Source organism: Pelodiscus sinensis, chromosome 23 (genome assembly GCF_052426305.1).
Source record: "Pelodiscus sinensis isolate ZL-2025 chromosome 23, ASM5242630v1, whole genome shotgun sequence".
In the NCBI taxonomy this organism is placed as follows: Eukaryota; Metazoa; Chordata; order Testudines; family Trionychidae; genus Pelodiscus; species Pelodiscus sinensis.
The window spans coordinates 24456739-24484322 of NC_143074.1; the positions used below are offsets into that span (position 1 = coordinate 24456739).

General features: G+C 43.1%; 1 protein-coding gene across 2 annotated transcripts; it reads left to right on the top strand.

Annotated features, from left to right (window-relative positions):
- Positions 1-500: 500 nt before the first annotated feature.
- Positions 501-27329, top strand: LHX2 (LIM homeobox 2). 2 transcript variants are annotated; one of them, XM_075905657.2, is made up of 5 exons: positions 501-1355; positions 4199-4404; positions 5454-5836; positions 15069-15274; positions 24127-27329. In XM_075905657.2, exons 1-5 carry the CDS (start codon positions 1137-1139, stop codon positions 24412-24414), a joined length of 1302 nt encoding a protein of 433 aa, XP_075761772.1. In that variant the 5' UTR covers positions 501-1136; the 3' UTR covers positions 24415-27329. The 2 variants fall into 2 exon arrangements, with proteins under 2 accessions (XP_075761772.1, XP_075761773.1); XM_075905658.2 differs by having other exon boundaries at positions 502-1355; positions 4202-4404.
- Positions 27330-27584: the final 255 nt, after the last annotated feature.

Consider the following 27584-nt stretch of genomic DNA (forward strand, 5'->3'; position numbering starts at 1 on the left):
AGCCCACTTACAGCGAGCAGTGTAACCTATCCATCATTTGGTGGTACCAGTTGGTTGGTGCGAATCTTCTTACCGATGCTGACCTGAGTGTGAGTTGCTGCAGATTCTTTGCTCCGCGCACTCTCTTCTGTGGGTGCATGGGGCCAAGGGGCCCGGGCTAGGTCTGCAGCAGAGAACAGGACCCCTGCCGGGTTTCTGGGCCCCCCACCTGCTCGGATGTTCCGTGCATAAACTGACGGCTCTGGCGAGGGGGGGAAGAAGCATTATTATTTGTCTCTCTTCTTTTTTTGTTTGTTTTTTTTTGTTGCAAAAGTGGGAAATCGCATCCAAGCCTCAAGAGCATGAAAACTCCAGCCGCCCCTCCCCGCCATGCCTCTCCCGTCTCCACTCAGGGCCTCCATCCCAAGCACATGCCGCCAGGGCCGGGCGCTGCGGCAGCCAATGGGGGCTGGCCAGGACATGATGTCAGAGAGGCTGTAGAAAAGGCGCGGAGGCTTGCGCCGGGCTGGGATTGCAGAAGCTTCTCTCGCACTTTAAGAGATTGCGCCGAGCGGCAGCAGCTACCCCCCTCCGCCCCCCGTTACTCACGCGGCGCCGCTACAAACTTGTATTCCTGGGAACAGCAGGGCGCCCCCGCAGCTCCTGGGGTGTCTGGGGGGCAGGGGGCTGCAGCGGGCCCGTGCAACTCTTCCTCCCCCCCTTCCCCGATGGGACCCCAGAAGCTGGGGGAGGAGCGGGGAAAGGAGCAGACTTGGCCCCTGAGCTGCTCGCCCTCTGGGCTGTGATCGCCCAGCGTTGGCATCTGCCCTGGCCCCTCTCCCCGGCTGGCTGCGCGCGGGGCAGCGCAGGGGGCTGTCCGGGCTCTCTCATTCATTCTGCGCCGAAGATGGTTTGATGGTTTGATACTGAACCTGCCCAGCCTTCTGCCAGCTGGGCCCGAGCGGAGCCACGCAACTGATTAGAGCCAAGCCCTGAAGCCGGCAACGCCAACAGCCCCCTGCCTCCTCCCCCCCCCCCCACCGCCCCTGCTCCCTCGCCCCCCTGAAATCCTCGGATCGGAGCCTGCGCTGCGCTCCGGAGAGCTTCTGCCGGGCGGAAAGTCCGGAGCTCGACGCCAGACGGGTCGGCAGCACTAGATGCATGGGGGAGGGCTCCGGTTAACGCAAGTGCTGGGCTCCTGCAGGGACCCCGACAACTGTCAGCCGCAACTCGGGGCCTCCTCCGCTTCCTCAGCGATGCTTTTCCACAGCCTGTCCGGCTCGGAGATGCACGGGGTCATCGATGAGATGGACCGCAGAGCCAAGAGAGAAGCACCAGCCATCAGCTCGGCTATAGACAGGGGAGAGACCGAAACGGTAGGAGGCGAGAGAGCGGGCGAGATACCCCCTCACTCCCCTAAAAATACCCGCCCCAGAACGGTAGCGGCGCTTCCCCTTAACAATAATAAACGGGGGACCCTACGCCGAAATAATAAATAACTCAGAAGACGTAATAAGGACACGAAAATAAGTATAAGTGCACCCAAGGCAGTGAAATAAAATCGAAGGGCTTTGCATGAATTTGATAATGTTAATAATTAATAATTGTAACGGACGGATGACCTGAAAGGCACTGCCCTTGCAAGGACAGGAAAAAAGCAGCAGCAGTCTTTTGGAAGAGCCCACGAATTCCTCTTTCTTCCCTTCCCACAGCTTGTCTGGCCTTCTAAAGTTTTTGGGAAGAACGCGACATGCTCTGTTATGTACTTAACATTTTGGTGTAGCCAGATTTAGGGAGAAGAGAAAGCATCCTGTCTGCAAAATGAAAAGCACAGCCACCAAAGAATCTCTCTCTTTCTCGGTTTTGTTTTGTTTTCCCCCCCGATGGGATGAATACACTAAGGCACTACACAGCTAGTTGTGAAGTTATAATCCATTTTCTACTGCTAATAACGAATAATAACAAATATAATCTGTCCTGGCTACATTACAACAAAAATATAAGTCGAATTTCGATGGTTATAAAGGAAGACACAAATCTACCTTTCTAAAATATTTTTCTAGGGTTCATTTTGTATCTGACGAGTTTTAATATATATTCTTACATGTATGCAATAAAATAGATACTTCTGAATAAAATAATGTATTCCTTCTAAATTACTTAGACTAATTTAAAATCAAGCCGAAGAGATTTTCCATGTGTATTTATTCCTTCATAATTTGTATGTAGCCCACATTTTATTAAATGGGAATGATAACTCTTGGTAGGCAAAGAGATCCGCATTTAGGTCAAATATTCCTTTTCCCGGAGAGCTGATATAGCCATGTGCACCAAAAAAAAAAAAAAAAAAAAAAAAAAAACCTTCCAAATGCGTTTTTTAGTTTCTCCATATTACACTATTTTTGTCAGTATTGTGTAGAAAATACCTACCAAGCAGTATGTTTAAAGTTGAAATAACGGTTATAAAGAAAGCCTTCGTATCTTTAAGATTTTAACCTGGTTTATGCTCCAATATTTGTGTATTCTTTTGAGAAGTTTGGTTTCTTTTTTCCCCGCTGGTAAACAGTGTTTGAATTAGACAAATGATCTCTCTTGGCATAATTGTTATGACATTTATGTATGTAAGCCACCGTGTGTGTGTATATATATGTATATAAAATAAACGGTGGCTTAGACTATGAACTTCTTAAGCACTATTACTAGATCCCCAGATATTCATGTCACTGGACGGATAAAGCACAAAAATAGTGTTTTATTTAAACGGGCTTTACAGGAAGCTGCTTTTGCCTATAAAACGATCACTAATCAGGATTCAGTTAACTCTTTAAAGACAAACGATCAATGGAGCTGTTAGGACAGCGTACGAATACATTGATATATTTTCATTTAAATATACACTTTAATAATGGATTCATTGAAATATAGGCATTTGGGCTATTCGCAAATGATTTCTATGACTTGTACTTAAGTTCTAGTATATTTTGAGACATTCCCTTCACTATATCTATATTCTCGCGTTCCTTTTAGCTGTTTTCTTTCTTTTTGCATTGCGCACCAGTTTAAGGTGCTGGAGAGGGTAAAAGTTGTATCCGTCAGATCTGTTCTTTCCACAATAAGTAAATATATAAGGGGTTTAGGTGCCATGTTAATAGTAAACGAAGGGGGAAATGTAGAAAAAGCCAGTTCCAAGGTCTGCAATAAATAGTGCTTCGCATTTGAATCTTTCCACTTGAATATTATTTTAGTAGCCAGGATAAAAGATATACAGATGTTTACATTTTGGGTTAAGTGGTTTCCACCATTATTTTCTCTCTCGTTAGTGGAAGTTGAGTAGATTTTTTAAAAAGGAAGTTTCGATTGAGTTGTGATCTGACACTAAACTATTAAATTATATAGGGGTTACATTTAGTTTATTGCTTTCAACTTTATCCTGGTATAACCCAAAGTGTTCTGATGCGGGTTTTTCTGCTCTTTTCTTGATTGCACATGTCAGACTATGTAGTATTCTTGCTAAAACATTCTGCACGTTGAACTTAGTAATGTGCATATCCTCTTCAGTATTATTGACTCATCTGCTTAGTTCTTTGGGCTGGGATACCTTTTCTTTGGAATCAATTTGCAGAGAGCTTTCTCTGACTCTGTAACGGCCAGGATCTGTAATTCACCCGGATTTTAATACACATACACACAAGCGCGCGCATATACAGCCTTTCCTATACAGCCACTCTTCGTGGCTCCACTGTACGGGTATATAGATACAGATATCTCAGATGAACTGTCTGCGATATGCCCGAGGACTGTTTGTTTGCCCAGCAGCGTCTTTTCTGTTCGCTCTGGGACTGGCCGATCCAGGTCACATATACCATTTCTTGGATTTAACCCGGATGGCCTTCCCCTTCACCCTGTAATATGTCCTTCTGGCATCCTATCCCCTCTGCCAACAAGCACGGCCCTTCGCGTGGGACAGGGGCAGATATTTTAGGCCTTGGAAATCTAAAGGAAACCCCACTTTTCCCCGGGCAGGAGCAGGTCAGGATGGCAGGGGCTGGACTCCTCGGAGTTCCCTTTTCTCTGGTCTCTCTCCTGAGCCCCCAGGAGTGGGAGAGGAGAAGCCCAGCCCCGATGGCAACTGGGCTTGGGGGCGGAGGGGGAGGGGTGGTTTGTGGTGCAGGAGGGTTTCTCCCTCTGTCTCCAACTGTCTGCAATTGTTTCCCCCCAGCAGACCATGCCTTCCATCAGCAGTGACCGGGCTGCCCTGTGCGCCGGCTGCGGGGGAAAGATCTCCGACCGCTATTACCTCCTGGCAGTGGATAAGCAGTGGCACATGCGCTGCCTGAAGTGCTGTGAATGTAAACTCAACCTGGAGTCCGAGCTCACCTGCTTCAGCAAGGACGGCAGCATCTACTGCAAGGAGGATTACTACAGGTAAGGACCGACCTCCCCCAGTGCAGTGTGGTACCCCCCCCCCCGCGAACTGCATCAGGGGGGCACTGAGCAGACCCTCCCTGCGGAACAGGGTCTGTGCTCCCTAGGCGTCTCCCTCGGGGCGGGGGCGGATAATGAGGTAGGCAGGACAGACAGGCTGCTGTCTTTGGGGGGAATGGGCCAATACCTGGGCACGAACCCCACTCAGCCCAGCTGATCTCCAGGCTGGCTCGGAGCACGTGCCCCCTCCCTCGGTTCCCTGCACCGCAAGCGAAGCCAGGGGCCAGATACAACGTGGCGTTCCCCTTGGCCGGGGCAATTAGTATTGGAACAACAGTGATCAGGGCGACTCATTAACGCCCATCCAGTGGCCCTCTAGATGCGCCCAGGCACCGCCCTGGGCGAGCTGCACGACAGAGCCCAAGGCGCAGAGAGCCTGCCTTGGAGAAGGGGTCCAAGGACAGGCTGGATGGAGCGGTAGGCTCCGGGGATCGCTTCGCCCCGTTCTCACGCGAGGGCGGGACGTGCTATGGGCGAGGGTGTTTGTCTCCATCCAACACGCCGGGCTGAAAGGAGGAGGCCGGGCGAGTGGCGCTGGCAATGCCGAACTTCGCCCGGGCCCCCAGGCGGAAAGTCAGGCCTGCTCCCTGCCGGGGCTGCCGAGCGGAGCGGCAGAAAAGCGCCCGGGGTCCCCTGGCCCTGAGAGGCGCTCTCCTGGCACGTTTGTTTGCAGAAGTGAGGCGGCGGGGCAGGGGCAGGCCGGATGGGAAGCCCAAACGGCTGCTCTGCGAGCGAGTCCTGCGGCAGGGACCTGGCAGACGGGGCTCCCCTCGGGCTGGGTCTCCGGCCCTCGAGGGCTCCGAGCGCTGGGAGTTTAGGGCACAGGAAGACAAAGGCCACTTTGCAAACTTCACTGCCTTGTCTCCCGCCCCTGGCTCGCCCCCGGGCCGCGGTCTGGCGCCCAGCCTGGCCTGCAGAAAGGCTTCTGGCCAGAGGAGCAGCACCGAGTGCGGCTCTCATGTGTGTCCTCTCGCGGTTCTGTTTTGCAGGCGGTTCTCGGTGCAGAGATGTGCGAGGTGTCACCTGGGGATCTCCGCCTCCGAAATGGTCATGAGGGCCAGGGATTTGGTATATCACTTGAACTGCTTTACTTGCACCACTTGCAGCAAGATGCTGACCACCGGCGACCACTTTGGCATGAAGGACAATCTGGTGTACTGCCGCCTCCACTTCGAGACTCTCATCCAGGGGGAGTACCAGGTGCATTTCAATCACTCGGATGTAGCGGCTGGGAAGGGCCCAGCACTGGCAGCGGGCTCTGCCAATACTTTGGGACTGCCTTATTACAACGGCGTGGGGACTGTCCAGAAGGGGAGACCCAGAAAAAGGAAGAGCCCAGGGCCTGGGGCAGATCTGGCAGCTTACAATGCAGGTAAGAGACCCCTCCCCGCGCAGAGCAACGCCGCTGGTTTGTTTCTGTTCCCCTTCAAGGGAGGCTTCTCTTGATTTTAGCTTAAACTGTTAATAATAGTTTAGCTGCAGCATAATTGTTGAGATCAAGTACTGTCAAGCTGCAATTACAGAAGCTGATATGTTCGCATTTTTCACTTCAGTTGGAAATAAAACGTTTTGAAGCAAGGTCATCTGGTTAAGGAGTGGGGGGGAGAGAGGGGGAACGAGTGTAGTTTGAAATAAAATCTGGAAACCAGAGATTGTAAATTAGCACTTCAGAGAGCTGTGAATTTCCTTTAGTAGTTAGTTCTTAAGGGCTGCTGTTGGGTGAATTGGTTTGCCACTCCTGAGTTCTTGCACCAAAGACTTTGGTATAGAGGAGGTAAAAAACGCAACGCAACGCAACGCCCTGGTTTCAGTGGGAACTCCGCTGGAAGAAGGATGGGGTTGTGCTGGAACTCCTGGCGCGGGGGTGCAGAGTTCTTATGGATTTGCCCAGTGCAGTCTTGTGAGCTGAGGAGTTGTCTTTAGAAAGCAGGCATCTGCAGGCAAGCCCTGGACTGCTTGCCCGGTGCCAGTTTTCCTGGAGTTTGGTTCATCAACTGTGAATTATAGAAGGCTCAGAGAACTAAAAAACCGCTATTCTGTGCACTAGCCTCAAGTGACAACCCCTCCCCCCTCCCAATTTCAGAGCAGCAGCAAAGAAAGGAGTCTGCAGGGACAGAGCTGGGTTCCGGGACAAGCTTGTGCCTTTGCAGAAACCTATGGCTCTCCAGTTCCCTACATTTCAATAGCTAATATCCCAGCTTGTTTCCCTTCCTCTCAGCGTTGTGATTTTACAGGCACAGGAATTCCTATTGGCTGCTCATCCCATGAAAGAACATTTTTTCTGTCCTTTACTCTTCCTATAACGTATGATTTGTAAGCTGCATGTAACAAAATGTGTGAATGGTTGTATCTTACTGGTTTCCTGGCTCAGGGTGAGATAGAAAAGGATATGTGCAGAGGGAAAGATTTGGATCTCAGTTCTATTAGAAGTAACAGTAAATGTGCTGGGAACGAGGTTTTCTCTTGACACAAATCTCTGGAAACTCTGAGACCAAGTGTCCGGCAAACATTTGTGACAGAAGGAGACACTTAAAGAAAAATCAGCATTTGCCTGATTTTTTTAGCAATGCTGCCCCCTTTTCACAGCTCTTCGAGTCCTTCAACCATGGCAGACTGGAATTCTGTCTACTATGACGTTCATGCATGGGGGGGGGGAGGGAGATTCAGTTTTGCCTTGAACTTTTTTGGAAGGATGGGGGGGCCTCAGGCAAACTTACAATTTGCTGCTGTTTGGTGCAAACTCTTTGTCTCTCGTAAATCTCTGAAATGTGCTGCTCTGGACAGCGCTTTACTTTCTACCACTCAATATTAGAAAAAAGAGAAAACTACATTAAGGAAAACTGCAGCGCAATGTATGTCTTTGTGAAAATCTCCTCATCTGCTAATGATTTCCCAGCCCTGTAGATTGTGCGCTCTTTGCAAATCAGTGCGGGGGGAGGGGGAGATGCGGCTAAGACTGCGCCTCTTTTGCGCGCAACTTGGATGGGAACAATGGGGATGGATGCGCAAACATTACTCATTTGGTCTAAAAATAACGAGAAAAGGCGCAACTTTAACCGGAAAACAGGTTTCAGAAGCCATTTACCACCTGGAATTTGTTTAAGTGATTGCTATATAATTTGGAAAATGTACACAAGTCAATGGGAGTGCCACTGGAAAGGTTTGAGGAGGAAAAACTCCTTTTCTGCTTTGAAAGGTGTTTGTGGCGTTTTCCTTAGATTCGCTCCAAGTTTTAAAATATATAGAAAACAGGAGTTTCAAGTTTACAATTGTACTCGTTTAGGAGGTATTAGCCTAAATTGCCCTTCCCTGTCTCCCTATGCAGGGGAAATGTTCAGGTTCACAGGACCAATAAACCGAACCATCAGCATCTGTCCTGGATAGGTGCGCAGCCCGAGAAAGCTTTATAGCTCCCTGGCTTCTTAAACTCACCACGTTTATTTGCCATTATTTTTTATTCCTTTTCAAAAGAATTACTCCCCCGTTTTTATTTTATTTTTTATTTCGGCATTGATTGTGAAACTGTAGGTTAAACAACCTTCCTCGCTTCAATTCCTTTTAAAGATTAAAACAAAATCTCTTAACTGAAGTGAGTATAAAAGAAGTAGATTCTGGAAATCGACCCATTTTGTCGTTTGATTTAAAACAAAACAGTAACGGATTGCAAAGTGCACGACTTTTTAAGTTTTAAAAGAAAACAGTTTTAGTGTGTGTGTGTGTGTGCCTGTGCGTGTGCGTGTAACTGTTCTCCACTCTGAAGGGATGCCCAAGAATGAACAGTATTTGCCAGTTGGGGTTTGTGTCTAATATACCATATTCTTTTAAAAATAAAACCACACGCATTAATTTGTGAAGGCGAGGGGTGAGACATGTAAAATCTGACCGCAGTTTAGAAATAAATTATTTAGTAAACTTCAATTGTTTCATCTCGAGCATAAATTGGATTGACTCTTTTTTCCCTCTTAAACCAGACCCAGTTTGCAGTGGGGTGGAATGGTTGACGGATTTTAGATGAGGATAGAGCCTGACAAGTGGAAAATAGCTTAGAAGGAAGCCGGAACTTCAAAAAGCTTTTTCTTTCTTTCTTTCTTTTTTTCTTTTTTTTTCTTTTTTTTTTTGTAAGAGTTGCTCCTATGATCATAATTTTTTCTTTCACTTGTTGGAATAGAGTTTGATGGGAGGGTTTTTTTTAGGTCAGTAAATCAATGGCTGAAAGCTTGCTGAACACAGAAGCACCTGTAAAGAATTCTGAATAAAATACTCCCTTTGTGAATTGGACCCCGAACCTCCCACAGCCTGGAATATTTTACTCATTCATATCTAGTCTCCCTTTAATCTGAAGACACGAAAATATCCCTAGAAATGATAGATGTACCTTGCATGCCAAGAACCCCACAAACTGATAAAATGCACATAATCTTCGCGAAGAGCAAAGACTCACATTAAGAAATATTTTCTTCCATTACTAGCCGGAGGATATAAACTCTGTCAATAGGAAGGCGGTTAAATACATAGTGCGGACATAAATCTCGGGCTGGGGAAACAATGGGAGAGGACAGCTATTCCTGAGAAAGGTGTGCACTTGTGCACGTTTTTTTAAATTCTTTCTGTTTGTTTTGTTGGTACTGTAAAGCGGAAAGTCTCTGAGCTAGGTTAAAGCGGTGACTCTTACCCCCTGGATTCGCTTTGCTTGGCCTTCCGCAGCGCTAGAGATCGTTCATTTCCCTTCGCGATCGAACCAGCGCTTAAAGAATAAATCTAGAGATCGCGATGTGTTTTGATGAATCCAGAGAGCAACGAAAGAGCCTCCCTGCCCCCTACCCAACCTCAATCCCCAGCAAGGCTCGGGGGAGCTGGGAATGTCTCTAGCACTGGCTCTCTTCGGGATCAGCCAAAAGTTCCTCTGGAACTGCAAATCAACAAATACAGTGAAAAGCACGTAAAGTTTTTGGAGAACTTGTTTTCTCTCTTTTATTTTCATTTCTCCCCTGGCCTTTCTTACCTCTGCACAAAAATCAAACCACAAATGACGAATTAAAGGGAGATTTCTCCTTGCCAACGAATTACAAAGCCAGGCAAACTGGAGATTCTCAAGCGAGAATATTTTCCAGCAGGTGAGTGAGAAAAATCACACTCGCCTCCCCGGCCGCGGGGCTTCCTGATTTCAGGCTTGTCTGGGGATGTTTTCAAGTATTTTGTCTAGTGTGTTTATGCAGAAGAAAGTTTGTCAGCTAACCGCAAGTACAACTTCGGGGAGCCCGCTTTGCTGGGGCTGGCGACTGGGACACGCTCCCGGGAGCGGGCCCTCCAAAGAAAATTGCATCTACGGACAAGCACTCTCTCCGGGGACCTCAAAGGAACGGGGGCCCTACAGTACTGGGGACCGGCTGCGCGCCCCCCGAAGCGCAAGGAAGCGTCTTGCGCGCCCGGCTGCTGTTGAATTGCGCCTGATTCCAGGGAGGCCTCTCGGGACAGGAGCGGGACCAAACCAGACGTAGCCCCAGCGAAGAGCGGACCAGCCCCTACTAACGGGGTTTCTGCCGGGCGGCTCTCGGAGGCGGGGGCAGTTTGGGCCTGGGGCCAGAGCCAGGTGGGAGGAGGTCTGAGGGGCTAGACGGGGACAGAGGGGGCAGGGCCCGCTTGATTCCCAACTCGTGACCCTGGCCCTGGCAGCTCCAGCCGGGCGCTGGACTTGGGGGCAGGTTCATCACCAGCGCAGGGAATTACTGAGCGCTCGCACCAGCAATTTAGCTTCATTCAATTGGTTTAATTGAGAGGAAAAACCCTTCCCGAGCCTGCCCCTCCAGGAGGCAGGTCCGGGCACCCCACAGCTGCAGCCGCCATAGGGGGCTTAAATTCCCCCCTCCTCCCTGCTGGGGCTCCCCTCGCACACAAGTACACCGGGGTTCTGATCTGCCCCTCACTCCTCACCCCGTCCTCTTGCAGGCCTGGCCCCCCTGCAATCCCCATAGAAACCCTCCCTCCTTTCCCTCCTGCAGGCCTGTCCCTTCTGGGCCCTCCTCGGGACCCCTTTGTTTTCTCCTCTCCCCCCACTTTAGGCCTGCCCCTCTGCTCCTCCCTCTCTATTCCCCCCATACAACCAGTCCGGCGGCTCCTCCGATCTTGAGACTCTTTCTCCCCCTAGAGGAGTCACGCAGGTTGCAATTCACTGGGGCTCGCACCGAGCCGGCACGAGGCCCCCCTTGGTTTTGGCTCGGAGAGAGAAGGTCCCTGTCTCGCCCCGCATCTGAGGTCTAGGGAGGCCCCTAAGATTGTTTCCTTGAGTGGCACAGTGAAGGAATGTGACCCAGACAGAGCCCTTCCTTTGCTTCCCAGCTGGAAGGCTGCAATAGGGATAAAAAGGAGGGGTCATAGTTTCCCCTTTCCCCCCCATCGAGACAGTTCTCCCTCCCCTCCAGTCTCTGTAATCTCTTCTGCCCAAGACCTCCGGAGATGTCCCCTGTCACAGAAGCTCTGCTGGAGATTACAAGGCTGGGGAGGAAGCTTCTGGGTCCCCTGCTCTGAAACATCACAGAGGTGGTCTCCCCCCCACTCAGTGCCCATTCCCTGTTTCCTGTGCCACAGAGTCCCCCTCCTGAGCACAGAAGTGGGATCCCAAATCCCCCTTTTTGTTCCAGTTGCTAGTAAGGACCCAAGAGTCTCTCCCCTGTGCAGGGCCCCCTCCCTGAGATCCAACCCACTCCATGTCCCAGGTGGTATGAGTCAGTAGAGGATTCTCATCTTCTTTTTAAACCCACCCCAAGGATACAAAACCCTTCCACAGACCTTCCCCCTCCCCAGCCAACAAACAATGCTGCTCTCTCTTCCTGTTCGTCCAGGTGGGAAAAGGTGCTGGTCACCGAGCCACTGAGAGTGGAGAGCTGATGTCTCCACCATATGTCTCTTAGCTCATCATTCCCTTAACACCAAGATCTGCTTTGCTTTCTCTGTTTGGCGATTTAACATGTCAAACACCAGCTGTTAAAGTAAAAGAGGCAGTTTCCCCAAAGGAAGGGTTTTTTTGCCCCTTGCACTGAGTAGCACATTGCACATTAGTGCAAGGTTGGCTTTGAACCCCAAGCTGGCAGGATCCAAGGACCAGGGTGCATAAAGAAAGGGTCTTTCTGTGTTTTCTTTTACCAGTATAGTTTATAATAACAATATCTTCTTTCTTTGTTCCCTGTCATCCTTCTCCTAGGCAGTTTGCTAGTATGAGTATGTAGAGTACATTCTGTTCCTTAGCACCAAATTCCAATGTTTTTGGCTAGATTATCAGGCTCAAATAGCTGGCAATGCTGCTTGAGTTGTTTTTTCTACAGTGTTTTTAATGGGGGGGGGGGGCAGGGAAGAGATCATAGGACTAGTTATTACTTAGAGTGGCCAGACAGAGATTCATAGGGAGAAGGACATAATGGCTGTCATGCATCATTTGGTGGTTGGTGGAGTCTCTGGGTGGGAAGGCTCAGTGGCTAGCTTGGGCTCAAGTGTGCCTTCTGAAGGCTAAAAAGGGACTTAGTGCCCATCTTGAGGGCTTGCTGGTTTTCTTTGGCCCCCCAAGCAGTAGTCTCATTCATTTAAGACTTTCCCATTTGACTGACATTTCACTGAATTCCATTTCTGAACTTGTCTCATGGCGGGAAGCCCTCAGCTTGCAGTTCAGAGGAGACTTGGAATTTGGGTTGTCTAACACATCTTCTGTGAGCTACACAGGGATGGCACACAAAGAACAGGAGCAAAAGTGCCTGAAAAGGAGAGAGGGTAACGAGGGAGTTTATTCAGGGTTATTTCTTTGCAATGAGGTAATCTATAGGAGAGTCCCTGCTCTCCCCATCTCCATAAAAATTCCCCTCTACCTACTGAATATCTTTTTAGCCAGACCCTGGTAGGTATCTAGATTCTAGCAGAGTTATGTACCATTTTTGGTCTAATATATTTGATTTAAAGACGGAAGCCTAAGTACCACACCCCAATATGAATGGCTGTTGGCACTAATCAGGAATGTTTATATCAAGGTAGGCATCATAAAGGAATCCATTCCGCTGGCATAACAAGAGTGAGCAGCAGCCACCCCATGTACCTCTTCAATCCTTTTGTGCCATTTCCTTTTTTAAAAAAGGAGACAATAGTTTTGCAGGCCCCAAATGAGAAATTTTTGTTTTTATTTTATTTGGGTACTTACTGAGTGAGTGGAAGAAGAGGTAGGGAAGTAAATGATAACAAACAGGATATAATATGTATGGGATATTTTCAAAGAGCAAATGATTAAAGTCTATCTGGGGCTTGAAGGCAAGCCAAGATTTTGTTTTGAGAAGATTTAGAATTGCTATTATTTATACTGGACCACAAACATACACAACTTTCTATAGAAAATGTTAAAACCAGGGTCCTCAACCTCAAACTCTCTGCAATCCTGGGATTTGTTCTGTTGGAGAGCGCTGTGCCTGTATCATTGCAATACAAGGAAAACAGGCTTTGGTTCTTCAGAAAATAATTTGATGATTTTCATAATCACTCACTGACTTGTCACTTCTGGGAGGATTAAAAAAGATTTAGACTGATGCTCATGGGTCTTTTCCATCTCTAATTTCTGAAATTTCTGTAATTCTATGAGTGGAATTCTTTATACAACAATACTAAATAGTGTATTATCCTACCTCTTTTTCATCGCGCCAATTTCCCTGAGCAATATAGTTTTAGTTAATCTTCTTCCCAGCATTGAGGAGGAGAATGTAGCTATGAGGGAGATTGAAGTACATAGTGTGATTCCATGTTTGGCAACCAGTCTTCAGTACCCAAGCTAGAAGAAGACTCTGATGTGTTCCATTCAGCTTAATAAATGCAGCTTCTACTGTCCTCTTTTGTGTCTCCTTTTCCCCTCAAATTCAGGCATTGCCAGTTTTTTTCCCCGCGAAAACCAAGTTTAAAACTCAGCAGAAAAAATACCCCTCATTGCTGAAACTTGGCATGCGGTCAGCATTGAAAGTGGGTGGGTGGGTGGGTGTGGGTGTAATTTTGGCTGTTTAAACAAATTATAGGAGTCTAAAAAATAGAAGTTTTGAGGTTTCAGATGCTTTTTACATGTCGCTGAGACAAACATGCCTTTGTTTTTCAAATTCAAATTTTTCAGGCCTTACTCCATAACTTCCTGGCCTTTGAAAAGTCTCAAAAATGCTGAAGTTTGCAAAGCAATCACTGCACATGCTGACTAATTGGTTTCTGTAATGTTTGTATACATTTATTATGTTATTAGTACAAAAGGCACACATGCATATTATGAACAGTTTGTTAAATTCATTTCAACACCTGTTTTTTAAACAGTTCCAATTGGATAAATAATCCATATCTGAAATACGGCCATACCTATCAGCTGCATTACATTGTGTTGGATCAGTAATGATGGACAATTTTAAAAACCTGTGTTTATATGTTTAGACAGCTGGATCAATAATTCACATTTTATAGCTCCCAAGATACATATTTATCCATTTTTGAGCCATTTTGGTAGAGTGGATGAATAATTATCAAGGGAGAGTATAAAATGAAGATTACAGGGATTTTTCCCTTTTTTAACATAAAACTTTTTTAAAAAATTGAAAAGAGAGGCTGTAGATACCTGAGCACAGAGAGGTGAATTAATGACCAAATGTCAGAATAGATTTCCAGACATATCGCTGAGTTTTCTTGTGGGTTTAGTCTTGATCCTTAATGTTATTTTAAGAGGATTTTTTTGTGGTTTACTGTATGCATATATAAAATCAAAATAATACCTTTGGCTTATGAGAATATTTTGGTTGGCGTGCAACTTTTAGTACTATTTGGTAATTATTGTAATGTTCCTTCACTCCTAAACATTCTTTGCAAGACTTGTTACTGATTTTTTTTCAGATCTATCAGGCAGCCTTGTTAAATTATCTCAAATGGATACATGGAAAATTGAATCTCTGAAGCACTATTTTAAAAGAGATTTTGTTTTTAATTAAATGTAACTATACAGAGAATAGTTTTGTAAATGTATATTTTCGATTTGGCACGCTACTGATATATTTTAGAGGTATATTTCTTTAACTAGTCAAATTATAGTCATAATTTTCTGTCTGGTACACACAAACTTTACTCCTGTAATAGTGTTTTATTTAATGGTCTCTCTTGTATTCTACAGGGTTTAGTTTGATGGAGGAAATAATTATAATTTTAACTAGTCTATTCCATCAAGATTTAAGTGGACTCTATTTAGCAGCTTTCTGTGTGCAGTACAATGCAATTTATGGTGATGCAAAGTGCAGTAAAACACTTTACAGAGTTGAGGACAGCTACTGTCCTACAGACAGAAAGTCATGGAATGGATGTGTGGAGATGGAGAAGAGAAAAAAAGGAAAAAGACCTGACATTTTAAAAGCAGTAAAGATGCAGGTGAGGATTCTTGCAGATTAGTTTTTGTAAGGGAAGAATAGACAGATCAAGGAATGGAGGGGAAGGCAAGTAGGGTTTCTATCATTGCAATACATGCCATCGTATGTTCTTTTAATTGCTGCACTTAGATGATTCACAAATAATGTTCGTCACAGAGTGATGGATTTACACAACCATTTCCTTCTTGTCTTTAGCTTTAAGTTGCAATGAAAATGATGGTGACCACCTGGACAGAGACCAGCAATACCCCAGTAATCAAAAAACAAAGCGCATGAGGACATCGTTCAAACACCACCAGTTGCGGACAATGAAGTCTTATTTTGCTATTAACCACAATCCTGATGCCAAGGACTTGAAACAGCTAGCTCAGAAAACTGGCCTGACCAAAAGAGTTCTTCAGGTACGAAAAGCAAAGACTTCTGTCTCTAGTAGTAAATAAAATATCAATCCCAGGTTTGACCAAGATCAGTTGAAACATTGTGAATAATACCTCTGTACCTTGTGAATGTCCAAATGTTTCTTACTTGTTGGTATGCTCTGTGATGCATGAATAATCCCAGGGAGTATGAGAGAATTTTTTTACAGCCTAGCAGAGTAAAATATCGTGAGTTCTAATTTTTAGAGTATAGTTGGGTAAATTAGGTGTCTTGATTATTTTATCAAACAGTTAGTTACATCTGCCATGCATTTTCCTTCAGTATTCTTTTAAGGAGAAGTGAATGATTTTAGTTGCCATATTCCTTTTCTAGGTAAATAACAGGATAGAAGTTTAGAAATCACTATGAAAGAATAATAGCATAAGATATTAAACAGAAATATGGGCCTATTTTGTCAGTCAGGACAGACCAGACATCTCGGCTTTGTAGCTGAAGTGAATAAAAGTTTTATTTTTTTCAAAGATTAAAACCCATTAATTTCTCTTTCATAGTTTGGGAAGAGGTGAAGGCATTTTAAAAGCACTTTTTCCATTTCATATGGGATTTTTCTTGGCCCAGAGACACTTGTTCCCTCTTAATTTTCATTGGAAGCTAAAGGTGGGAATGTTGGATCCTTCAGCTCCATCAACATCTATAATCTGTGCTACAATAAGTTGGATTTGGTGGGCTCTTATCCAAAATGTCTTTTGAGCCAGAAGTAAATTTGGGAATGCTGGAGCTCTATCTAGCCCCTCCTACTGAAATACCGTGAACAAGAGCCTGAGTGGAGTTTGTGGGGAAATGGGTTAAAGACTTTCTAGGGACCAAATGGGGTACAGTGACAAGACCTGGTAGGGAACTATGGGGAAACACTTGCATCTTGGCAAGTTCACAGTGGAATGGGGTCTGGGTGGAGAAAGCAATGCCAAGCAAAAAGACAAGTTTTTTAGAATAAATCTAGATCTTGTGGTGATAGATGGATAGAGAGAAAAAGAGTGGAGGTTGCATGGGCTTCCTCTGGAAAAAACGGTAATGACAAAAGTATTGTGACTCTTAGTCTTGCTCATCTTCCCTGCTTTTTGACATTGTATCTATAGTGAGACAGATACCTACCCTGCTAGTCCTTGCTCTTATTAATGCCTGAAACGGTGCCTCTTGCAGCAGCTGCTCCCATATGTGCTGACAAGCTTGTGTAAGAAAGGATTTTCTGCATGTTTCTTCTGCCATTTGCTCTCTTCTATTTTCTTCTAGTTTCTCTGCCTTCTCTTTTCCTATTTTTTCTTCTTTTTCCCTGCACTTTGATTCACTTTAATCATCTCTGCTCTATCCCTTGTATTTCACTTATCGCAGAGCTATCTGAGTGCCTTCCCATAGTGCATCAAGGAGTGTGTCACATATGTCTTTAGAGTTTCTTTCTCTCACCATCTTTGTTCTAAAGCTTCAGAGGTGTAGCCGAGTTAGTCTATAACAGGAAGAACTTAGCAACAAATAGACTAGGAGTACCTTAAAGACTAACAAAACATGTAGATGGAATCATGAGCTTTCGTGGGCTGTGCCCACGAAATCTTTGTTCTCTCATGTCATCTCTGCTGCATCAGTCTTAGCATTCATCTCTCTTCATTTTTTCTCTGCTCATGCTCTGCCCTTCATTTTTCCCCTCTTTGTTCTTCCCATTCCTTCCTTCCTTCTCTTGTACACCCTACTTCTCTCTCTCCAACTGTACTCTGTAATTTCCACCACTTTCCCATCCCTCTGTAATTTTTTCTTTGCCCTTGTTTTGTTCCATCTACTCCCATCTTAAACACTTTCATCACTGAAATTTCTGGGTGGTGAATGCTTACCCTCCCTTTCATCCTGTCAAGCCCCTTGCAGTTCCACTCAGCTTCTTGATGACCTAATATTATTGGGAAACAAGCCATCTTGTTCCCACAATGGCATATCTGGTTTGCTTTGCCTGTAGCATTGTGGGAAGTAGACAGTAAAGAGGAGAGGACTGGACCCATAGGACCATGGGAAGTGATGGAGTAGTGTTTCCAGAAAGTGATTCAGAGTGACACTTTGCCTCATACACCCATACTTTCGATCTTGTCTCTTTGTGGTGGAGTTGCCCTAATTCATCCTACCAAGCTATATGTTGGAAATTAACATGAGCCATGAAAACACTTTCTTTTTGGCTTGTACAGATCACCATTTTAAAGCCTCTGTTTCCAATTTACAATTTGACCAGTGAGAGGAAGCAAACTAGATTTCTGTGGCCATGGAGATGATTTTTGTACTTGAAAGTTCACTTACAATAATTGCAAGGTGGCTCCTTGCTGGGGAAGTCTCTTCATGCTCGTTGGCTCTTGGCACAGTGTTGCTCATTAATTCTTTTAAACGGAAAAGTTTGATGGCCAGTCTATGTGATTTATTGAAAGCCATTCACTAATACTACTGAGCTAAGCCATGCAACATTAGATTTAATCTATCTTCTATACTGAAGACACATAGACTCTCTGACATACATGGACATGTTCCAGTAGTACAGTATTATGTTCCAAACATTTCCGATATTCTTGCCAGACAGGTCTGTAAACTTACCTTCTTTTCTGCAAAATTAGGTCTATGCTGATTTGGCCTAGGACAATGTTCTTGCAGTCAATGTCTCTTTCTTTATACATATTTTTAATAGACATTTTAAATAAGCTTGCATGTAGTTGATGAACAGAGAAGTAGTTGTCTCTAAGCCTTGTGGCATTTGTAATGAAATGGGTGAGCTTCCTAGGCGTACCCAATGTAGTCTCCAGTGTACCAGGAGTTGGCCATAGTCCTTTTACTGTATGGACATCAGCCTCATGAATACATATAGAGGTGGGTATGCCAATCAACTAGTGGAATACTGTACTTGGCCAGTTTCTTCAGAGCCTATCATGTCACACTTTGAAGACCTGACTTTGAGCTTGGCTCTATATGTAGTGAGTCATCCATGGCTAGCAATAGTGGGCAAGGGAACACATACATACTACTCCCTAAATGATTGTTCCTGATGCAGTTTGGTAATGCACAGATGATTTCCCAGAAGTATCTACATCAGAATTATGTTAAATTTTTCCCCATACATTTCTGTTATTTCTGTATGGTTTTTTATTTTTTTAACCTTTCAATCTACCATTCACATACCTGATGCACGTCAGTATGCCATGAGAGCATGCACAACATAATAAGCTAATTTTCTGTGGAAAATTAAAGTGACCAATTCGTTGTGAATGAGTTGATTGGAATTAAACAACTTTCTTTTATGTACACTCCCTAGCAAAGAGGAAGGGGGGGGGGGCAGGACTCTCAGCTCTTTGCATTTAACACCTTTTGCAGGTGGTGTGATGATAGGGGGCTCTTGAGAGGGAATTTTGATAAATGGTACAAAATGTTCCTTTTTAGAACATTCCTATGTTCTGCCTTTGTTGCATACTGCATACGGGAAATGGGAGAATATAGTAGCATCTTACCCCTGTTGTGCACTAGGGAGTTATTTCAAATGTAGTTATTTCAAAATAATTTCCTAGTGTAGACATGCCCTTAGAGACCAAAGAGTGCTAGAGAGGGGCTGTCAAATGAGCTGGTCCATTCCATCTATAGCTTCGGGGAGCTGTAGTCTGCTTGGTAGAGGTTATGTCCAGCTGTCTCCTCCCTACCCAACAGGTGAGAATGCTTGCTGTTCAGAGGAGCAGCAAGCAACTTGTTGCAACAGCTCACCTGTTCTGTGCTGTTCCCCAAGTAAGACAGGATTGTGCCCTTAATATTTTGGATCTCTTCAATGTACTGTCAAGATTCTATGACAAAGAAAGTGGTATGGAAATGTTTGTATAGTTGGACTTTGTAATTCCCTTTGCAGTAATCTAGCAAACACGATAATTTTCACAAACAAACCTGGATAGTCTCACCCTACGTCTCAGAAAAGATTTCCTTGCAGGGTGCTGTAATAAGGTCTCCTGTTACTGAGACTTTATTATGTTTACAAAATATACTGTGGTCCATTTGCTACTGTAGAAAGTATAACTAACCAAAATGGAATTTGTTTAAGGAGTGAACAAGGTTCATGTTGTGATTCACCATTCTTGAGATTTATTGAGTCTGACCCCTTACTCAGTAATTAGAAAAATTCAGCAATCTTTAGTGCACAATGATCCCAGTTAATAGTGTGAAGTAATGAGATTGTCCTAAACAATTTGTTTAAAAACAAGCCATTCATACATACAGTAATTACAAAAATGGAGATGTTATAGGCAGAAAGGTCTACCAAAGATATTTAAATTGCCCTCATCACCTTAGTATCTGATCACCTTGCATTCTTTTGTATATATATGATCACAACATCTCTGTGAGATAGGACAGTGCTATTATACCTATCATACAGATGCGGAACTGAGGCACATGTCTACAGTGCAGGAGGGAAGGAGCTTTGAGGTACTAAGGCTCACACGAGCATGCTAAAATAGTCTTGTGGACATTGCTGGGGCTAGCCATGTAAACTCCAGCTAGTGCTGCTCCATTGGGCTTGAGCTTACATGGCTAGTCTGACCCTCTGACAGAGCTGCAACGTCTACATAGCTATTTTTAGCTTTCTAAGGCAATAGCTGATACCACACATTTGTGTACTTGGCCTGGGAGGTTTGCTCATGTCTGCAGCGTAGGCGTATGCAGAGAGGCTAAGTGACTTGTCCAAGGAAGTCTGTGGAAAACAGGGACTTCAGTGTATGTCTCCCTAGCCTTAGCCTACTGACCCAACCACTGAACAATCCTACCTTGTTGTCCATCCATTGCTATTCAACACCATTAGCTCACACATAGGGTAGTGGTTGAGTGTATAGCTGGTTCTGTTTTTCAGTGGTAGTTTTAGTTCATATGGTTCAGACCTTGAACAAAAAGTCTTTAAGCATTTTCCACACTTTTTAAATTTTTATGTTATTTATTCCTAAATAGTGAAGACCAGATTACTGGTTATCTAGCAGATGTGAGATGTTGTGAAGCTAGTACTTTAACAGGATTCAACAAAGAACTAGCCAAATTCATGGGTAGGTCCATCAATGGCTATTAGCCAGAATGAGTAGGAATGGTGTCCTTAGCCTCTGTTTGTCAGAGGCTGAAAGAGGGTGTCAGGAGAGGGATCATGTGATGATTCCCTGTTCTGTTTACTTCCTCTGGAGCATCTGGACCTGGCCACTGTCGGAGGACAGGATACTGGGCTAGATGGACCTTTGGTCTGGCCCAATCTGGCTGTTTTTATATTCTTGTGAGCCTATTGTGTACAGTTGTGTTATTGTTTCCTGGTGTAAATATAGCACTGTTACTGGTTCAGTGCGGGAACTTGCAAAGTGGGCTTAAAACATTACCACCATTGTGCATGAGTGGAAAATTCTGATTTGGTAGCCTTTTACATCCTCTCCGCAGAGATATATATGATTACACACAGTTCAAGGTGGGAGAGACTCAGGCCCACACTACTGATAACTCACGCAAACAATTGTTTTGTTTCTGTCAATTCCTTTGAGTAAAAGTATTGGCTGAAAATATTTCACATCTTAAGTCTACACACACACAACTATATAGAATGTATTGATGATTGCTGTTTTAGGCTATTCTTTTCTGACACAAGGCTAAATAATTTTTAGAATCTTAGTACAGTCAATATCTAGAAGCTTTTTAAGTAGCAGTGTTAATACTCGTCATTGTGCATCTCTAAAGCACATTACAAATACTAACCAGTTAATAATCCTGCAACACCCTGGAGAGACAGGGAATTAGGAATTATCCCTGGTTTTAGACAGCACCTAAAATATAGTCCAGCATTTCATACCATAATGCTAAAAGGAATGGGTCATATTAAAGGGAAAATGCACCCTGTCAAAATCTTTCTGTGTGTGCAGCTCCCATTGGTAGTGATCACAGGCAGCTGCATGGGCAGTTAAAGGTAGGATTTGATTCCAAGTGTTTAATGACTTTGGAAGACGAAAGAAAAAAGGCTTTACACACTCTCTTTTCCAGATCACTAGCTTATATACAAAATTAGACATTCAGAGACACTATAGCGGGTTTTTTTTTAGCAGCACTGCAGTTAAAGATCCATTGGACTTTAGGAATAGGGTGGGAGAGCAAAGTAGTTCTAACTGTTGGGAAATTGTATAATTCGTTTTAAGTAGCATGTTGCTTCCTGGTTAGCAACTGAAATTTTGCTAGCATGTGGGGCTTGGCCCTCTTCCCTATGTACACATATTAGGATAGAGTCAGGGGATGACATGTGCACACGGCTGGAACTAGTGATATGGTGACTTTGGCTGTTTTATTTTCATTACAGAAGGATTGAGTTATTCAGCTTTCACCAACAGTGAGCAGTTCTTTAATTCTGTTATTACCCTTTTCCCTGCTATTAAAGGGACATTGTCTCATATCTATATATAATATAAACTCCACAAATAAAAATTCCCATACTTGTACTCAATCATTTATATTATTTAAAATAAAAAAGTACAGATTTAAAAATTCCCAATGTGCGTCATTTCTGATGGCTGCTTTTACCATACTTTTCCATACTTTCAGTGTAAATAATCAAAATAGACTAATCTGTTTCCCCTTTGTTCTTTGCACCAGGCGTGGTTCCTGGTCCTTCCGCTAGAACCATGCGGACAGATTCTTGCACTCTTAGTGGAGCCCTACAGCTCTGCCTACATGGATCTGATTGCAGAATCAGGGCCTGGGAATGGCAGGTGAAGGTTTAAGCCAAAATCCATTTCCCTTTTGTTTTGCCCAGAACTGAACGCATCACTGGCACTTTTCAATGACATGAAAAATAATAATAATATACCTCTCTGACTTCTGTAAAGAACCCTAACAAGTTAGTACTAATATTTATTTTAGGGAAAGTTTTTCCTGATTATAATATATCAAACCTATGCATGGAGCTAACCTACTTGACAGTGTCCCTCTAAATAAGAGGAATGCCAAAATAAACTATTAAAAACACTAAGCTGAACAAGCAAGGACACAAATGGACATGTACCACCCTTGGTCTATATGTACCATTCGAAAGGATTTTAGTAAGAGTTACACATGAGGATAAAGGGAATTTTTTCACATTCAGGCTGTCCATCTGTCTTTAACTCCACCCCTTGTCCCAAACATACCTAAACTCTTCTTCACATGGATCTCTTCTTCTTTCCCTGAAGAACGGAGGGTTTGCAACAGTATCTCCTTTTCCCCTGGCCTCCACAAAGGGTGTTTGGTTCTGGGGATCCATAAATGGGAAATAGACAGGCCAGGGGCGGGAGTGGGAATTCAGAGGGACAGGCATCATCCCAGGGTTGTTATCTTTATACTTCATACCCCTCTTCTGCGTGGTAGGATCACACTCAAAGGTGATTTCTGGGACTATTCGAGCTGCAGCAAAACCATGCTGGATAGGAAGCTGGTGGAGTTGGGACTCACAAGACTTCTCTGTGGATAGTTCCCACCCCCACTTTCCCAACAGACTGTCTGGCAGAAAACTGTGAGAGGAGATCTTCACCAATATCTCCTCTCTCTTAGCCCCCTTCTGTGGGACTTCCTGGAGAAAGAATGAGAAGGCTCTCTGCACCTAGACAGACCGGGGCTGATGCTGCTCACAGTGAAATCAGTCAGTGTGAGTTCAGGGAGAGCAGGGCTGAGTCAGTTAAAGGTGATAACATGAGACACTCTCTGATACCTAAATAGTGGGGCTTCCGTTTGTAAGATCAGAGCCAGGGGATATATTATCACAGTAATGTCTGTGTGTCTGCATCGGCATGAGCATAGGACTTCTAATGCCATTTTGAAATGTAATAGAGATATCACTCAGTACCTGGATTTGATAGAAATATTCTTGGGGGTTAAAATATTTGTACTGATATTTAGTTTGAGATAAACTACCAGGGTGTTTTATTTTAAAACAAGTCCTATACATGGGATAGGCACCATTTCCCCTGGAGAGAAGCCTTGGCAATTTAGCCTCAGTAGATGAACTTTGCAGCTCTTGTCTCAGTCATAGGCAGAGAGATAATAGCTAGACAATACAGGAGATAAATATAGTTCTAGCTACATTCAGATAAATATACTCTTTGCACATTGATATTGTTACTTTTAAAAATTATGTTTTAGTACAATACAATTTGTTTTTATACCTTCATAACAATGTGAGGGAACATTCTGCAGAGAGACTGGGGCAGAAAGTGGAGTCAAAACACTTTTAGGGTGAGGAAGATTTTCTGGAGAAAGAGTGGCAAATCTTTCAGAGAGAGGGTAAAGTTCTCTCCTGCTGGTGCAGTAGAGGAGCTGTGTGGGAAGACGAGAAGAGCAGGATGTCATGCATAGAGTCTTTATCCATTGTGGTGCATGGTGGGAGGAGGGATGGACCAAAAAATGGCCTGGGCTGGTGAATCTGATATTATACACATTGTCTTGTCAGTTCTGTTCCTATCCTGACATGTACTTTTCAGGAGCTGTGAGGAGGTGCATGAACACAGTAGACTACTAAAACCCTGTGACTGTTTTCTCCACTGTCTGGAGAACAAGTTTCCTCTCTTTCATCCCATTTCCTCTTCCTATCCCAGTGCACAGTCTGTTTGCTTAGGCAGATGAAGGATAGACAAAAATGCTTTACTTGCTAAGCAGAGAACAAGTCACACAACTGGGCACAACCTGTGGAGTTACTGTAGCAAAGCGAGCTGTTCTACCTACATGCATTCAGTACCCAAATATACCTAACTGAGACTGTGCTGAATTTGTGTCTTTTGCTTAAAAAAAAAAAGCTGGTTTTTAAATGCTACTCTATTATATTAAATTATTTCAGGTTTGGTTTCAAAATGCCCGAGCCAAATTCAGACGGAACCTCTTACGTCAAGAAAACACAGGAGTGGATAAGACTTCAGATTCCACACTCCAAGCAGGAACCCCATCAGGACCCGCCTCAGAAATATCCAATGCCTCCATGAGTCCATCTAGCACTCCCACTACTTTAACAGACTTGACTAACCCTACCATGCCTACTGTGACAGCTGTCTTGACGTCAGTGCCCGGAAGTCTTGAGGTTCATGAATCTCGAAGTCCTTCACAGACAACTCTCACAAATCTTTTCTGATGACTCTTTCTCAATAATTTCTTTAAAAAAGAAATTATTCTTAGTTGAATTCCAAGAGTATTTTAATAGAGGCTTTGAGCAAGTGACTAACCACACTTAGGATCTCTCCTGAAAACAGAAGGAAATGTATTGTTCTGATATTAGAGTTTGGACTGAAGAATAACTTGGAAGATCTATCTGCAACACAACATTTGTGTAACTGTACAGTTTTGTGGACTGAGTAAGGGAAACAGCAATTAATTTAAGTTGGCTAAAGCTTCTGTAATTTTCAAAGACTGCCATGTGCCTTATATACTGTTTTATCTACGTACTTTGGAACATGTCCATTTCTCTCTTTTTCTCTCTGTATATTTATAACAAAGGGCAAAAATGTTGCAAGAGTTTGTTACTTTGAATAGTCCTATGCCCTTTATTGGTTGCTTTGTTGTTTTAGAATTTTAAGGTGAAAGTCTGTTTGAATATCAGAATTTGTAAAATCTAACCAGTAATAAAACCACTTGTGGAAACTACTTGGTAACAGCCGCAGTTACATTTAGCATTAATTTCACAGTGCAGGTAGGCTGATTGTATTTAAATTGATTAGAAAATGGCACATCAAATACAGTATCTGCTTAGAGTAAACTCTAAATATGATACACATCTGCCTCCTAATTCCTAAACATATGGGTGAAAAATCCAGTTTGTAAAACAGGGTCTAGATATTTTCGTTATAGAGAAATAAATAAATGTTAGTTGATGCTAAAAATTGTTACTGAACGTTATAATTTACACAAACTGCTTAATTTTGTTGGTGAAACTCAGTTTCACTTCAGTTAACATTGAAAAGGAAACGAATATGGCTTTTATGCAACCAAAGGTGTCTGTCCTATATTGTGGCCAGGCAAGCCAGACATCTGAAAGCAGTGTAGGCACAGTCAACCTATTTCTGAGACCACATTGGGTAATGTTGTCCCCTAGAAACAAAGACAAAAATATTTGTTAGATTAATTTAAAACCCTGGCAGATAACATTGAAACAAAAATATATTTCACAAACATATATGGCCTTTTTAATGGTTTGAAGGTATAAAAAAGCAGGTAAGAATATATTGTTATGGATACTAATAAAAATGGCTATTCCTTAAACGATAATGGACCTGTTCAATTTAATTCCTTCTCCAGTTATGAGACCTTTGCTCTTCTGAATATCATTTGTGCTGTGAGCTCCTTCTCCTTTTTTTTTTTTGAAAGATAATCTTTCATTCTTTATGGAGAAAAATAAGTATGCTTCAGCAAGGTTTACGTTTGAGTTTGAATGCTGTAGTCTACTTGCCCAATGGTTTATTTAATACAGACTATGAGCTGTCTGTGCCATCTATAAGGTTGTTTCTTTTCAATCTTGTTGCAAGGTTCTTCAGTCAGATGTGTTAGGTTGTATGTGGCTGACTTAGTAAACACTGCTTTGTTGTTCCCATAGGATTGAAATTGGCAAAAGATTATTCCAAATTAGCAGCAAGATAAATGCTAAAATTCGTGTTCTTTCCTCCTTTCAGTGTACTGAAAATGATTCATTAGGCCAGGCTCCGTGCAAACAGTGTTTTGGTTTTAAAGTGCTATATTTATAAAGGTTTCTCAGCTGAAAGCTTGCCGACCTTGCGCATGCCAAATTCCTACTGAGGCCAGTGAGAGATCTGGGTGCACAAGGCCTGTGAGACTGGGACCCTGATGTATTTAAGATATTTATTAACCTTTCTTGCTCTTCAGTTCTGGTAAATAAAGATGACTAATCTGAAAAACAAGAAAGTCCCCATAGGAAATCATGACTGGATAAGATTTTTGATGGGGGTTGTATTCTCATCCCTAAAAAACAAACAGTTTAACCTTGTTCATTAAATTTGTACACTGTTACAAATATATGTTTAGCTTCCCCTCTCCCTTGCAGGTTGAGTTAGCAAACTTTACTAGACACCCCATAGCAAAAATGTCTAAAAAGGAAATAATATTGGTTAATGGATTATTAAAAGGTATGCTTCTACCTTTTCAAAAGGGTATTCAGACACAGATATCCTGCTGTATGTGGTTTGTTCATTGTCAATTACCTCGAGTATTTTATTTTTCTTAAATGCTTTAGTTGGATTTTTTCTTGATTTAAAAGGCAATGTTGGTTGGGTATGAAATGGACACAGGCCATAAATAAAAGCCTGTGTATTCCTGTGTAAACAAAATGGTTTTCAAATCTTACTATTATATTCAGTAGTGCTGCAGCAAAATGTAACCGTTAACAATTTGGAGAGAGCTTCTGGTTGTTTCTGGTATTTTGGTTTTTTGATCTTTTGTTTTAACTACCTGAATCCACATAATTGAAATCAGCTCTCAATATTGCCTTTTCAATAGCTGAGACTGATGGAGGGGAATAATCTCATGTTTCTATTATCTAAAACCTAAACCAGACAATTAAATCAATTGTCTGGTTTAATCAAATCAGGGATTTTGCATATAAGTAAGATACAATATTCTATATAGGGCCTTTATGTAGGGACATTGGGATTCACTCACTGTCTCCAATGACCTATGTTGTCCCCATGATTGTTTCAATCCTGTGGTATTGTTCAGTTGTTTAGAGCTTGTTGGTTTCAAATGCTGTACATTTTTTTTACTACTGCAATCCTAATGTTTCTTCACATACTTGTACAGTTCCACATTTGATGTACTAGTCTGAAATTCTGTTAAAAACATGAACAAAAATGGAAATGCTATTTCTTTGGAAGTGTATTTTTACTGTAAATCTAATTTGAACTAGTTGAACATACTTCTTTACATCTTGCATGATAGGTGTGTAGTTCATTTTTTAAATATGAAAGAGACTTGAGAGTAACTTAGATCAAAAATATAATGAAAACTATACAAATATGGAAAATACATACATTTGATTTGCTACATTTTGAGTCAAGATACTTTTTGAAATACATTTCTCTAGAGTATTTAAGATAACGCAGGTATTTTGTCTTTTAATTCCTACATAATACAAAATAGTAAAGTGGATTACACAACAGAGAGGTTTTTCAAGCCAGCATGTAATTTTATTGAAACACTTGATTGCTTCCTCAGTCAAATAGAAAGAAAGAATCCTAAGATCTTAAGAATGATGTCCAAATCTCTCTGTATTTAAAGTAAAATTCCTTAGCGATTGTT